General features: G+C 45.5%; 2 protein-coding genes across 2 annotated transcripts in view; both read left to right on the plus strand.

The window, feature by feature from the left end:
- Positions 1–3,776, plus strand: part of faf1 (Fas (TNFRSF6) associated factor 1) — a 48,914-nt gene extending 45,138 nt beyond the window's left edge. Inside the window, exon 19 of the mRNA XM_037469545.2 lies at positions 2,766–3,776. Coding sequence (XP_037325442.2) covers positions 2,766–2,849 — 84 coding nt within the window. The 3' untranslated portion in view covers positions 2,850–3,776. The remainder of the gene's footprint in view (positions 1–2,765) is intronic.
- Positions 3,777–12,102: 8,326 nt separating this feature from the next.
- Positions 12,103–15,088, plus strand: dmrta2 (DMRT-like family A2). Its single transcript, XM_037470766.2, has 2 exons — positions 12,103–12,949; positions 13,336–15,088. The coding sequence occupies exons 1-2, from the start codon at positions 12,505–12,507 to the stop codon at positions 14,217–14,219; spliced, it is 1,329 nt and encodes a 442-aa protein (XP_037326663.1). The 5' UTR covers positions 12,103–12,504; the 3' UTR covers positions 14,220–15,088.
- The last annotated feature ends 1,201 nt before the right edge of the window (positions 15,089–16,289 follow it).

Genomic DNA, 16,289 nt, shown 5'->3' on the forward strand with positions numbered 1-16,289 from the left:
AGGCTTTTTAATGCCGAGCCTCTAGATATTGTATAACCTCTTTTGGATTTTGCTTTTGTTCTATTGAGTATTTATTCTGTTTGTGTATTTTTAATTAATTTTTGGAAAAGCTTTTTTTTTTTTTCTCCCAAATGCTATTTTGATGGATGGAAAATCTTTGCCAATTGATATCATCTTTCAAAATAGTCTGTCTCTAATATGCTGAGGGATTTGTCCAAATTGCCCGGTTGAAAATAATATTGACTCAAGTTTCAAAAACAAACTGCAAAGCTCGATTGTGTCTGTCCTGTGTATGTATGGATGGATGTATGCATGCATGCATGCATGGCTGTGTGGGCACAGGAAGAGGGAAAATGGCTTAGCCAAAGCAGAGGAAAAACAACAGCTTTGTTTGTTGACAGATGCCTCCATGCTTATGGTCTGTTAATTGGATAACAATGTAAACAATCACCGATGGCACCCGTCTCCTGTGTCAGTGTGGCATCTTGTTTCCCTACTTTCTTTTTGAGAGTCAGATGCCACTCGCCCCCCCCCCCCCCCCCCCCGCCACCCCGTCGCTTCTCCCCGGTGCGCGAGACGAGTGCACAAACTCCCATCCTGACTTCACAGGGAGCGCGAGCAGACACACGTCTGCACGCACGCACGCACACACACACACGCACACACACTCCTGCTTCCACCCCAAAAGCTCCATTTACTCCTACCTGATGCTTGCGGTGTCATCGGTTCATTAGCACGGCAGCCATTTGCCACGCGCTGCTCCCGAGGTGGGAAATAGAACGCCGCGGCCCTGTTGGTCGTTTTTTCCCCGCGGTCGGGAAGGAATATGCACACACACAAGAGACGCACGCCATTTTGCCTCCCTGCATGGCATCTCGCACCCCTATGAGGCGGCTGACTAGGTGAGGGGCGTCGGGTTGACGTGGCAACGCTCCCAGGGACCCCGCTGAAAAGTCGAGGGTCTAAGTGACACGTTGAAATGAGGACAAGGAGATGAAAGACGTAGTCAAAGACTGCCGACATTTCCAGGGCACCCCGAGGGAGGTGGATGGGTCGTCCGGTGCTGCTGCGTCCTCCTCACCTTCCCCTGTTCCACTTGCCTCCTTTTTCCTTATTTTCCCCCCTTAACTGTGAGTCCTCAAACACCGTCTAGCTTTACAGATTTTGTGTTTTTTGATGTGTAGATTTATTACTGCCTTCTGCCTCAGGAGGAAACGTCTACTCAGCGTTTGTCACCGCTGAGCTGTTTTAAGATCTCTTAAATTCCTCTTGGGGGAGCTTAGAAAATGAAATGACCTATAACTGTTTAAGTAAAGAACAGGTCGGCAGAAGGTGATTTTAGGGGAATTTGTGCACCAGTTCACGGTCAGAGTTCACGTTTCATTTCCTACAACAGTCTGTCTCAGGCCTATCACTCTGCTTGTTGTGAGGTCGACCTTTACCACGGTTTACCCCCCCCCCCCACCCCCCCCTCCGACCTTCTACAGCAGGTAGGCAGGGAGCTGGTTAATTATCCCACTGTGAGGAGGTTAGAATAGAAGCCCTAATCAGAGGGGCTGACGCAGCAGTCATCAGATAAGCCCTGGACACATCTCTGTGTCACACCACCTCGCTCATTCAGCCCAGGTGTTAGATTGGCCCGATGTAACACAACCCCTCCGGTGATTAGCTCACATAAGCTAAGAGAAAAACATAGGTCAGCCCCCCCCCCCCCTTCATGTCAGCTAACTGGATCCCCTCCGTTGTGGGTGGTACTGCATTATTCCTCCGCGCTTCGACAATGGCTGTCGTGCAAAGCGTTGGACGCACACAAATGTTTCTCGCCTCTACGTTTCTGTTTGACCTTTAGTCACCGCGAGCCCTCAAAACCCACCACAGCTCTCACACTCTGTGCTTCACACACCAAAACTGATTCTACGACACACACACACACACATCGGTCCTATCCTGTTCATCAGTTTGTTCTGGATTGGAGCCTTTTTAAGAAAACAAACCCGATGCCCCTCTTAGGGAATCAAAGCTGTAGCTGCTCAGATTTCTGCCTTGACTGTTTTTTCAAACATGATATTAGAATAATACGCTCTCACTCACTCACTCACACATAAACTCAGCAGTAAAGCTACACTGTTCTCCTGTCTGGATCACAGGGCATTTATGGTGAGACAATACACCAGAGCAGCTCTGTTCCACCCTAATCTCAATACATCTGCAAGTGACTTACAAGAAGTTCATGTTTTATGGTTAAAGTGGACATTGTGTGTAATAGGTCTGTAGACTATGAAGGTTTGTTTCTCAGTGTTGGCGCGATCTACAATGCAGAGCACTCAAAATCTCATCAAATATAGCAGCTAGTGTGGCCGAAACGGAAGAAGAGTATCAGGCATTTAGCAGCGAGGAAACAGTCAGTCGGCGGATTAGTTCGTTGGCAGAAACATTTTTGCAATCAAATCTGATTGCATTTATTTTTTTCTCTCTTTTTACAAAAAAAAAAACATTTGCTTGGTGGTTTCCTCAACTTCTAAGGATTTGCTGCTTTTCCGTTTTATACTATTGTAGATTCTATATTTCTGGTTTATGGACTGCTGGTTGAACCAAAAAATCAATTTAAGTACAACATTTATACATCTGGAAAATGTGGCATCTTTCACTATTTTCTCACATGTATTAGTTAATTGAGAGAAATGCATGTCAGATGAATTCATTATGAAACGAATCATTAGCTACGGCCACGTTTTGACTGACGACATGTTTTGGTGTCTCCTCAGATCACGCAGTTGGATCCTGGCTCGACTCTGCTGGAGGCCAAGCTGTTCCCGCAGGAGACGCTCTTCCTGGAGGCGAAAGAATAGGAAGCAGCCCTCAGTCAGCTGAGAGGACCGACTGACCGATGAACTGGCTGGACACACACTAGTCACCGAGCATGGGCCCCCCCCAGTCCGGGCCTACACTACACACACACACACACACACTCAAAAGCAATCCTCTCAGACGTACATAAACACACGGGCATGCACGTCCAGTGACACACACACACACACACACACACACACACGCTTCTCTGCCCTCGGCCTGGTCGTGGCACATGAAAGCCTGGTGTACACGTGTTGCACAGAGGAGCAAAGACAGTATCACAAGCACACCGCCAAGCATTCACCCCCCCCCCCCCCCCCCCCTCTCTCTCTCTCTCATCCTTCCCGCTCTACAACTCCACGTTCCCAAACAACACAACACAACACAGTACGAAAAAAAAAACACAATGGAGAGACTGGGAAGACAAATCTTTGTCATAGAAAAAAAAACAACAACAAAAAAAACTGGACTTGTTCCTTTTGTGTCCACATTCAACACACCAAGGCTGCTTTTTTAGAACATGTTTTTTGTGTTTGAAATGAGAAAAAATAAGAAATAAATGATGGAAAATAAAATAAACAGCAAGAAGAGATGTTGCCGTTTCATCTCCACCTGTATTTCCTCCCTTGACTTCTCCAAACCCCCCCCATCTCGGCCCCATCTCCCTCCCCCGCATCCCTCCGTCTGCTGTCATCTGCTGGGATGAGCCGTGACTGGATGCCTGCAGCATCTGCAGCCCCCCCCACCCCCCATGCCCCCCCTCCCCTCACCTGGTTTTAACACCCACTGCTCATCAAGCCAGCGGATTGCTCAGTTTTTTGTTTTGTTTTCTTTCTTTTTTTTTTCTCTTGATCCTTTTTAAGTTTGATGCTGTATTAGTTTTAGTTTGATATACATTATATAAAATATATGAATATGAACATCAATTTGTCTCGCCCAGAAATCTGTTGAAACCCGTCCTTACGCACACACGCACTTGAACTATTCACACTGGATTTAATTTTCTTGGTTCTCTGGTGTTATGCAAAGGTTTGTGATGGACGGCTGATACATCTTTAAAGTAGTTGAAAGAAAATCTTGTTTTATACCAAACTTCGCAACCAACATCAATTTCTGCATCCTGGGGATAATTTAACATTATTCAGTCGTGTGTGTTTATGGAGGATTATTGACGGCTTTAGCAAAGCTGTTTCTTTTAAACAAATTAAAGATCTTGGATCTTTGCGAGCTTTAGAATCTGTCCCAACAAACTTTCTTGGCTGCTTTGAAGTGTTGCGAGACCAAAAACCGAAGCCCGACTCGACGACGAAAGCAAATGGGGGAAGGTCGTCGTGTGAGCCGCGCTTCGTCCAATTCAATTTCTTAATGTTTGAGCTCATTTATGCACGTTTGATTTAAAATACGGGAACTCGAACACGTCGCTAATCTTAACCCAGAGACCTTTTGCAATGGTTTAATATTCTGCCTCACACGCCACCTGGTAATATCAGCCCCACGGCAGCTAATTTCCTGCCTTCGGCGAGGAGAGATCACACGGGCTTAGCCTCCATCTGCACGGGGGCCTCCTCCGTCGGCTAAAGGCAAAGTGTGAGGACCCCAGCATCTGAGGTCGTCTCGACTAGGTTTTCAAAGGTCGACCTTTGGCTGCTGTCCCCGCTTGCGTAACACACGCTGTGAGTGCAGCACACGAGCATCGCCGCCTCGCCTGGGTTCTCACGCGAGCAGTGAGTCGACCTGATGTGCTCAGCCAGCCGAACTCTCCCGGGTCTGACCAGACAAGAGCCGTTGCTTAAGGCACAGACGGAAGCACCGCGGGACAAATCCTGTCTCTCTCACTCTCTCTCTCTCTCTCTCTCTCTCTCTGTTAATTAAAACATATTTAGCAAGTTACGTTTAACCCCTTGTTCTGAGACCCAGGTGTGACAAAGATATTCACATTTTCTAACTACTGATACTTGTTGCTCATGGAATTTCAAACATTTTTTAATGTTTTATTCTGCAGACTCAAAGTTTTGAAAATACTTCAGAAAAATGCAGATGTTTAATTCACTTTTCCTTTTGAAGATGTAAGCGTTGAATTTGTCCAGGTCTATGTACTGTGGCACCTTCCGCGGCGGCACGTGGCCCTGAGTCCGGCTGGCTGGACGAAACGATGGAGGGACGAACAAAGACTCATCAGGTAACACAAACACCCCCCCCTCCCAAAGTGACCACAGTTAAAGAGGTCTCCCGTTTAGTCATCCTGACCTTGTGGGGAAGGCGACCTCTGGTTGGTCTGCAGAGTAGTAGTTCGTTTGTCCATCATGACTTTACAACCTTCATCCTGAGGGACAAGTTCTGTATAGAGAGACCTCACCGAGGCCCTTAAACCACCTGGACTTACCTCCTGCCCGCCCAGCAGGGGTCCTGGAGCCTGGAAACGGGGGGGGCGGGGGGGAAGAGAGTTGGGAGCCTGCACTTTGATTCAGGGACAACGCTTCGTTCTTAACGCCACGTGTTTAGCCACACGGCACGACCGGATCATTGAAACGTGCGCGCGCGTGTTTGCGCGCGTGTGCGCGCGCGCAGCCCGGGGGCTCAGGGCGAGGTCTCAGCAGGGCGGGGAGGTGCTCCTCGTCCTCGGGGGAGCAGGGCGCATAGTGCGGCTCCTCTCGAGTGTGTGATTAGAGTTTGTACCACGCAGCGCGGTGAATGCGCTCGGGCTTGTTTCCTCTGCAGCCGATGATGGTGACGCGGTCGGAAATGCCAATGAGACATGATGATATTCTTTGATTCCTGACCAAACATGTCATCGTGTGGTGGTGGTTGTTTGTTTCACCGGGGGGGGGGGGGGGGGGAAGTCATCAGCTTTTTAATTGTCAGGGAAGAATGGCGGTTCTGTCAGGTGAATTGGTATTAATGTGTTTTTTCATTTTGGAATTCAGTTTTAAAATAGTTGTAATTTCCCATAACACAAACAGTGGGGTCAGTTTTGGGGCCTCCTGCAGTGACTATTTCAAGGAAAAGAACCATTAACCATTTTTTTGTTTACCACATGTCATTCTTTTTCTTTGAAATACACGAAGCATTCACTTAAATCTCAAGTTTTACACCGTTTTCTTGTATTTATTTTTTTGACTTGATTTCATAAAGCACGGGGCATAAATGAGTGGAACTCGGACAGGATGTCTTAATCAGCGCCTTCCAAGCGGCGCCCCTTAAATGTGACACGGGGGGGGGGGGGGGGGGGGTGAGAAAGTGTCTGTGTGGTAATGAGCTTATACTCCGCTCCGGCTCCCCTGACACAGATTCACTGGTGGCAACATCAGGTTGCTGCCTTGATTCTCCGGTGACAAAAAAAAGGGGGGGTGGAAGCGTCCATGATGTTTAACCAGCTCCGCCGGGGTCAAGAATGCAGCCCACTGGCGAGGGAACAAAATTCCCGACACAAGCGATCTCCCCTCCCATCCTTTTTGAAGTGGGTTTTTGCGACGGAGATCGGCGGCGGCTCCTTGGATCACGGGATCCCCGCCTGTGCCCCCGCCTGGTCTAACCTGGAGGGTCACCCCGAGTTTACTTTCTCAGAGAAACAGAATCTATGCAGCTTAAACTGTTGGGTGGCCACAAAAGGGGGTGAGGGGGGGGGGTCATCTCTCCCTCTCTGTCTCTCCCCGTTCACAGTGTTGTTTGTTAATGACACAATAGACATGGGGGGACTTGGGTGTGTGTGTGTGTGTGTGTGTGTGGGGGGGGGGGGGGTGTTATTTTGGAAAAACACATCTTCCTTGCAGCCATGTAACCAATCTGATTTTTCAAAATCTGGCCTTGAAATGGTTCGGAATTTCTTTTAAAGGCTCAAATGAGCGGGCCCGGATCCTTTTTTGTGGTTAATTGTATGAGAGGACCCCCCCCCCCCTCTCCAGCCCCCAAGAAAAGGAAACCTCTGATTACATTTAGAAAATGTACATGCCTCAATCAATTAACAAACCTGAATGAAACTTTGAGTAAATAGCAGCAGGCAATGACTTAACTGATTAAATTTCTTGTGACCATTGTAGCTATAATAGCCGTTTTCTTCTTTTGTGTATAATGTACAACCAGGAGAATGATCACAGCCAACTTTACCCACTGTCCCACACATAAAAACACGTGTCAGGCAGCAGAAGGGTGGGATCTGCAGCGAGCTCTTCTGTCAAATAAATAAATGAATCAGGATTTACTTTGACGAGGCGTTGCCTCGTTCTCCGTATTTTTAATCTATTTACTTTCAACAAAAATCTATACTATAACACCAATATTTGCTGCGCTGTGTAATGGTTGGATGACGGTCAATACACTGTGGTCAAGCAGCAGCAGCAGCAGCGGGATGCGAAAGGAAGCGCAACGAGGCCGAGAGACAGCGCATCTCTGCTGGCCTCATTAAACACTCGTTTAAATGTTGTGTGGACGGAAGAGGAGCTGTAGAAAGAAAGAAAGGAAAAAACGTTCAAATTTAAAGAAAAGAAAACAGACACACTAACCAATCGTGGCTCTCAAATTGTACTTATAATGGCTTTTATCTATAACAAGTTGTTATTCGGCTTATTTGATGAAATTGCACTTTCTTGTTTCTTGTTCTTCTGAGTTTGTATCTCCATGGTTCCAAGTCGCTTTGGACAGAAGTGTCAGCTAAATGACATTTAATGTAATGTAACAGTTACATTTAATATAATGTAACGGTCGTCGCATTTAGTAGGTAATATCTCTGCAACAAAATAATCAACTTAATGTATGTATCCGTTTCTCTTCACTTCCAAATTGGGAAAAGTCATGTCACGTGAATAAAGACATTGACAAAAAAATTTACAACGTTAACACGTAAAATTACTAATGATAAATATGAATACGTTAAAATCAATAAATCGTTCGTCATTTTACTATCGAATAAGTAATTTGTGTGTGTGCAGACCGTGGCATCCGTCGGCTCGTTGCTCTAGGGGTGTGTGTGTGTGTGTGTGTGTGTGTGTGTGTGTGTGTGTGTGTGTGTGTGTGTGTGTGTGTGTGTGTGTGTGTGTGTGTGTGTGTGTGTGTGTGTGTGTGTGTGTGTGTGTGTGTGTGTGTGTGTGTGTGTGTGTGTGCCGTCTCCTCACAACGCTGCAGAGGTTTTTATAAAAACCTGCGGCATTCGGATTATCAGCCGCATGGGATAAAGCAATAAATGGGCCAGTGGGGTCCTGAATGGGTGCAGTGGCGTGAAGGGGAGTAATTACAGCTTCATATTAATTGTGTTTTTTTTTTCTTCTTCTTCTTTTTCTGAGCGCTCATAGTCGCGCGCGCGCGCGCGCGCGCGCACACACACACACACAGAAGCGAAGCGGTCGTGACATCTAGGAGGGCCAAGTCTTTATGCCGAACACTTCAAGTTTCAAAAACAAGGCCAATTGAAGCGGCGCGGCTCAAAGCCGGCACCATTGTAGGCGAACACATTGAGTTTTGATTGGGGACAATGGTGTTTCTCAAATTTCCAGCAAAAAGAAAGCCATACTCCATCTGTGATCTCAATGAGCGCCTATTCATGAGCTTCCCTCTTTTCTGCGCCATTCGTCGGTGGAGAAAGGGAGGCAGATGTGGAGGGATAGAGCAGGGGAGAGTGAGTTTTAATTGGCTGCAGTGTGTAGGTCTGTCTTTTTCTCTATTTCTGTCACGCGCGCGCGTACACACACACACACACACAGGAGTTCTAGAGCTTGCAGAAGGGAGAGCCCAATAATCTCGCCTTGTTGGTGAACACTTGTAGCCCATTCATTAAACAAAGATAATCCATGCCAACCTACCTTGGGGGCACATAACCGGTATTTCGTGTGTGTGTGTGTGTGTGTGTGTGTGTGTGTGTGTGTGTGTTTAGGAGGGAGAAGGGAGAGAGGGGAGGGGAGGGGGTAGAGCATGAGTGCCGGCCAACAGCTTTGGCAAAGAGCGACCCTTCAAATGTTCTGAAATATTCATACGCCACGGCGGGTTATCCCCGTTTACCAATAAGTGTTATTCCAGCGGGCGAGGAGTGATGCTTCAGAGGCTCCTCTTCAGCTCGAGTGTTTGCAGCACACCGCCTCAGCCAATCCGGCTGTAACTTAGCTTATGGCTCTGCGTCTTGGTGACCCCGGAGGGGCCAACCAGTCGCACTTCACTTCGTTGTCCTCCAGTGGTGGGATGTGAAAGACTTTTACAATATCAATTATATATATTATGTACTTTTTTTTACTCCATTTCCAGCTGTTTTTACTAGGTGGATTGTGGCAGAAATAAGTAGTCAGATTAAATTATTTTAAATTATATTAATTACTATCTAGTTGTCCATTAGTTTAAATGTAAATGATGAATAAGAAACCTAATGAAACAATGTCCAATTATGTTGAATGACAGCATGGAAATAAGGTTCTAAATAAACCCCCACCAAACAATGTGTTTTCTATGTGACTCTGCCCTTACAGAAATGCCTTTGGTTTGTTCTGATGTGGAGCGGGTGTGAAGCGGCAGGTTAACAGCCCCCCCCCCCCTCCTCATGTGCTCCTCAAGCGTGTAAATACTTCTGGAAATAATCAAAAAAAAACGTGCGTTTTTCTTTTCTCCGCGGCCCCTTGTCTAACTGCTACTCTAACCTCTGTCCTCTGTGTGTCCTCTGTGGGACGCGGGACCGAGCCGGCTGCTGCAGCGGGAGAGCGCGGGAGGGGTTCCGGGCCCAGCCGGGCTGCGGGCGGGGCAGCGGCAGTGGGAGAGGCCGCTCCAAAGCCGCACCGGGGGTGCAGGGGCAGCGGAAACATGCTGCTACATATGTTGGGTCAAGCATGGCCTTTGTTGTGATCTTAACAGGGTGTTAAAAACCCACTCGCCTGTAGCCCTCCTGAAAGAAATGAAAGCATCACAGGTTTTTTTTTTTTTTTTTTTTTTTTTGGATGCATAGGCCTAATGAAGTGGTTAAAAGAATGTTGGATTTTCTAAGTGCTCACAGTCACTTTTAATTGTGCCGGGGGGCATTTTTAATTGGGCCAGTGGGAATAAAAGCGCACATAATCCCTATCATAATGCATATTTCTCCAAAATGAACTTTCCGTTATGCTCAGCCAAACTTTGTTTGCACGTTTTCGATTTAAATCCGTGATAACCATCAGCTCACATTAAATTATTCTCTACACATGATGGTCCGTTAACCTTAACTGTTTTATGTGAGAGCACGCTGCTTTTTTCTCATTGTTTTTTTTTTTTTTTTTTTTCAAATCATCCTGAGCCAGTAAACAGTAATCTCTCCAATGAGCGCCAGGCCTTCCCTGCAGTTCGCTACTATCAGTGCGCACGCGGGAAGGGCAATCCACATCTCATCCGAGTGAGATGACTATAATTACTTTGAATGTCAAAAAGATGTAGTTTTAATATCATCTCTATTAGCCTGTTGGCTAGGTAATTAAGGTGCAGATGGCATTTAGAGAGAAAGAGGGAGGGAGGGAGGGAGGGAGACTTTCAAGTTGTTGTTTCCTGCTGATATCAACCTCAGAGGGGCTGACAATTGTTGATATAGAAGAGGGGGGGGGGGGGGGGGGAGGGAAAAATCCAATGCCTGCATGCATATTAATTATCCTGAGTGAACAGGTGAGGAAGCAGGTGGTTTGCGCGAGTTGCCCTTTTGTAGCTGCGCGCGTCGATGACTTTTTAAATCTCCCCGAGCATTACAGTATTATCGTTACTTAATGGGAAAGCGATGTGAGGACGACACACTGCGCAGTGAAACACGCTAATCCCTCAGAGTTTTGTAAAGACAGATGGAAATCATTTCCAATTCCAATTATTTTTATAATAAGGAGTAGACTACTTTAAAAATACTCAATTGGTTTTATTATGTCAGTGTAGAGAAATGTATTGTGACATATACTTGGATATTTTTATGAATAGGATCCTAATAATAATAATACAATACTACGAAAAAAAACAATATCAAAACATCACTATTATCACAATAATATGGATACGTTGACGTTGTTTTATAAAATAAGTTAAAAATAACATCTGGTATCTGCTAAAATCTAAAAAAAATATATCAACCAGTTATTTCGAGTAATCCGCATGTGAATTAATGACGTAATGATTTGACGGTTTAAAAGGTGATTTTTTTTCTGTAATTAAATAATATCGTACAATCACGCGCAAAGGCGTAGTAAACTGATTAAATCCACGCGCTCTATTTTGGCACACGGGCGGCAGCAGACTGGTCAACGGGAAATCAAAACATTTGACAAAATATATTTTTCCTTTGATGAAAATCTATCGTAGCCAAAAATCGTCATTATGAATTTGTTTCGTTTGAGACATTGTCAAGTTATTTTAAAGCACACATGGTGTAAGGCTCATTTTATCAATGGCTCCATACAAAGGCAATTTGATAGGCTATCCAAACAATATGTGCACGTTTAAAAAAATCCCCATGGGCTGCATCCAAAAATAACATTTTAATCGAAGCTTTTTTTTACATTAATACTAGTTAAATAAATGGACTTATTTTTTTCCGTTATAATTATGATAACCACGATAATCAGCGGTAAAATTTAGACATTTTGAAATACTGCGTTTTCCTTTAGCCCAGAACCGTGCAAGTTAACCGGTTGCTTCACCGTCTGCAGTCAATAACGCTCTTCAAATATAGACATTTTCTGACTGATCAAAATGCTCCTCTTTTTGAATCAATAAAGCAAATAATACTCACCCATGATGAGATTCGCGAGAGACATATACGCCTCATCTTTACTTTGAGGTATATCATTCCTGTCTGTGGAAATTGTAATAAAACGAGAGATTTCTCAACGAATAATATCGTCTAACGACACAAAACATTTCTTGAGAAATATACAGAAAGTTGTTGAAAATGTTGAGCATTTCTCCTAATTTTAAAGCTATTTAGTTTGCAGTGTCCTGTTTGGCAGCATATGGCCTCCTGATAAAGCTTAATAAATTCAATAATAGAGGCAATTGTTTTGAATCTATCATTTTTTTTGGATATACACAGCATCGATTTTAGCTTTCCCGGAACTCCCTTCAGATTCTTAACACTTGATATTTGGAATAAGAACTCAGGTGGACACAGTTGAAAAAAAAAAAGAGGCAAGCCAATCAGATTGCTCCTTCCTCCTTTGGCCAATGACAGACGCCACATTGTTGTCAAATTTGTCTAATGAAAACGTAGCAGCAACAATCGAGAGAGAGGAGGAGGAGGAGGAGGGGTGGGGGGGGCAGGGATCTGTATCCACTGTCGATCTCTGGAGGAAGTTAGTGTCTCAGGCTGCGGTGAGTAGCAACCTCGTTCTCCTCCTGGACACTTTAAAACTTTCTATCGGGGAGGAATGGTCGCTCCTCTCGGCTGCTGCTCTTCTCGGATTTAAACTCGACTGTATCTTAGTACTTTCGCTCCTGCAGACTCATTTCAACACTTTACATTAGACCGTCGAGCGTTGCTTTTTTTTCTCTCTCTTCTTTTTGCACGATATCCTCGTCAGTATAGAGGCGACTATCGTTGACTTCACCATTTGCCCAGAGATGAACCGCTGAGCAGATGCGAACGGCTCACTACTAGTATCACTAAAGCAGATCGTTCTGAAGAGAGGCCGTTTTTTCCCTCCCTTTATTTGTTCAGTCACACCAACGAGGAACAAGGGCATGGATCTGAGACAGGAGCACCCCACAGTCTCCTCCGCCTCGCAGGTCCACAGCGCGGCGGCCGCCTCCATCCCGGTGTCCATGGCCGGGACCCTCCTGCGCGGCCCTCCGCTCATCCTGCGCGCCGCAGACAAGTACCCGCGCACCCCGAAGTGTGCCCGCTGCAGGAACCACGGCGTGGTGTCCGCGCTGAAGGGCCACAAGCGCTACTGCCGCTGGAAGGACTGTATGTGCGCCAAGTGCACGCTGATCGCCGAGAGGCAGCGGGTGATGGCGGCGCAAGTGGCGCTGCGGCGGCAGCAGGCGCAGGAGGAGAACGAGGCGCGAGAGCTGCAGCTCCTCTACGGCACGGCGGAGGGACTCGCCCTGGCCGCCGCCAACGGCATCATCCCGCCGCGTCCCAACTACGAGGTGTTCACCTGCGTCAACAGCGAGAGCAACTCAGGTGAGCGCAGCAGCCTCCGGCAATTAAGAGTAACATATGGGCGTTATTGTAATTATTATTATTATGTCCTAGTCAAAAGCAATATGATAATAAGATACGTGGACATGAGTATAAAGGCCTCCAAATTGTTGATTGTTCTGTGCATTTGTATCTAACTGTTGCAGTATGTATGTATGCCTCTAATACGAATATGCTGTCTGTTGTTTGGCATATAGCCTGTTAAATGCGGATAGTCTAAAAGCCAGATGTTTAACAGACATTATCCGTTATATTATCCGTATTATTATTCATCCACTGTCACTCGAGTTGACTGAGCCTGCACTTCACTGAACATCCATATGCTGCCCAGCCCGTCTTACACTCTGCGATGGTGATTGTGTCAACAGATTCAAGTGTCCAAAAGTACGAGTTGTTTCCAAAGAGTCAGCTTTCCGGATCCGCCGCATCTCAGCAGAAACCGGCGTCCACCGAGAGCGACTCGGCCCCGGGCATCTCCTCCCCGGACGGTCGACACGGAGGCTCGGGTTCTGAGAACGGAGACAGCGAGTCTTTCATAAGCTCGCCGGTCTCCAAGCCTTTAAAAGACGGCGGGGAAACTCCCCGTTCCGTCAGCTCCCTCGGCTCCGATTCCGGCTCCGAGACCGACAAGGACGAGCAGGAGCCGTCCCCGTCCTCCGCGGCCTCCAGGCACATGAACGCCATCGACATCCTGACCCGAGTGTTCCCGAGCCACAAGCGCAGCGTCCTGGAGCTCGTCCTGCAGGGCTGCGGTAAGGACGTGGTGCAGGCCATCGAGCAGATCCTCAACAACGGCGGCGCGCAGGGCTCCAACAAGGCCGGGGCGGATGAGACATGGACGGCGGAGAGGGTTCTCCAAAGCGCGCAGCAGCAGCAGCTTCCTCCGTCCTCCGCGTCCACGACCACGCCGACGAGGCCCATGTTGCCCGGGGCCATGACGCTGAGCAACCGCTCCGCGTTCTCCCCTCTGCAGCCGAACTCCCCGCACTTCGCCGCCGATCCCGGCACCTACTCCCTGGGCACCCACCTGGGATTGAACCCGCTGCGCCTGGCGTACTCGGCGCACAGCCGGGGACTGGCCTTCATGACGCCTTACTCCACCAGCGGGTTGATGCCCACTCTGGGCTTCAGACCCCCGATGGACTATGCCTTCAGCGACCTGATAAGGGACAGGACGATGTTACACAAGGAGCAGGGCTACGCCAGCGGCCTGTACGGGCCTTTGGTCAACAACACGCCGGAGAAACCGTGAGGCCGCCGGATGGACCCAACAGACACATTGCGTTTTATTTGTAGCCACAAGTGTTGAATGTTTTGGCGAAAAATCTGTGACGTGTTTTGGCTGAAGGCTACTGTAAATAATAGGATTGTCTGGCTTGTAGTCAAAAAGATACAACAATAAAAAAATAAAATAAAATAAAAACTCACAACTAAACTCACTTATGTGTAATTTAAAAAAAATAATAATTTTATATGTTTGACTATAAAGTCCGGATGACATTTGTGAACCTGATCAATAAAATAACTGGAAGCTGAAAATATATTTATACAATCCAAAATGAATCCCAATGAACATGACAAAGTAAAAAAAAAGTTAAAAATAATAATAATAATTAAAAAGTAAACCCAGTCACAGAAAAAATGCTATGAATATATACTGCTTTTATTACTGACTTCTGTGTAATTTCTGCAGCAGGATATAAAATAAAGGGAAGAAACAAATACATGTTTATCATTTTCTTTTCAGCTGGTCAGCAAATATTAAGTGCACATGAAATTAAGAATAAACGTTCCTCTCACACTCATAATAAAGAATAATAGAGTTAAGTTATTATAACATGTAGATTATACAGATATTAACTCCATTTCCTGATGTACAAGTTGAACTAATGATGTGTAAATGTCATCCCTTTTTTCTTTATTATTTACCTTATCTCAACATATTTCTTTAGTTAATTTCCAACTGCCTGTATTCTATATTGCATTTGGTAATATGAAACGCTCTGCTATGTTTGACTATTCATTTATCCTTTAGTCGGGTCTAATATTTTGTGACAAAGTGCTGGATCAGGTCAGTTCATCTTCAAATGTTACAAGCTGTGCTGTCACATTGTCTGAATATGCTGGAAATAAATGTTATTTTAAAGAAAGTGGGAAAAGTATCCTCATTTTGTCTTGAGTTGATCCACGTGTTACACATTTCCATTTGTGACGGGAGCATCAAGAACAAACGGACAAGCTTCCAGAGGTTTTTGGGGTCTTCACCTCCACTAAAACTACACACATATTTTTCATATTGACTGCCGTATTGTCTGTTTTTTTTAAAATACAACAATCTCCAAGAAGACAAACAAAAAAATATATATTTTGAAGTTTATGAAACATTTGAATTGAAACTGGGTAGAATACATTTTTTTTCTTTTTGCCCAATATTATTTAAAAGGTTTGTTCATTGCAGAACAGATTATTTACTAAATGGACGAACCGTGTGTGAAATAATGTATCACAGACCAGCGGTCAGCTCCAAGGGCCTTATTGGTTTGTGGGCTGTCCATTAAAAAAAAGAACGAATCCAACCATTGGATGACGTTTTCATGATTAGACCAAATAAACCCGTCATAAAGTAGTAGATCGCACGTGTCAAATCCAGTGAAGTGCAGTGGCAATACTTACCAAAAAGTATGTTAAAAAGGTATAAAGTGTGCCTTTATTAATTACAGCAGGCTACAGGACACTTTGAAGGCTGAATTAGTTCATTATAAAGGCAGTTATTTATTTTCACATAGCCAAATCTTAAAGATTGCGTAAGTGTATCATAAGCAAATCGTTGGACATGGTTACTCACAGTAAGGAGGAACCGACATGTTTTAGTGACACCTAAAGTCCACTACGAATTCTCCCTCAAATAAAAGGTCCAAATAATATTATTTTTTGTCAATAACGATGTCCGACTGGACGTCATCTTTTTGGCGCCGGTCATACTTGTTTAAATGCTGACTCCACGTTCAACTCCTTCACAGATAGCTCCTCATTTTCAAAGGGCAGTGGCGCCACCTGCAGGGAAACCCACGTCAGTACCGAGCGGCACAGCTGCAAAGCTGATTGGTTGAGCGGAGGACAGCGCACAATAAACCAAACAACAGAAGTGTTCTACGTGGTAAACATATAGATTCAGTCAAATAATACGAGTTTTCTTTGTAATGATAACTCACATCCTGTCAATAGGATTAAACACGGAGATCTTTAGTGAGTAGATATTCATGCAACATGGGCCCAGTCAAACACACCTGAGTGTTTTGAGATGTGAGAGTAAAACCAACGT

The sequence above is a fragment of the Pungitius pungitius genome, chromosome 7 (assembly GCF_949316345.1).
Source record: "Pungitius pungitius chromosome 7, fPunPun2.1, whole genome shotgun sequence".
NCBI lineage: Eukaryota > Metazoa > Chordata > Actinopteri > Perciformes > Gasterosteidae > Pungitius > Pungitius pungitius.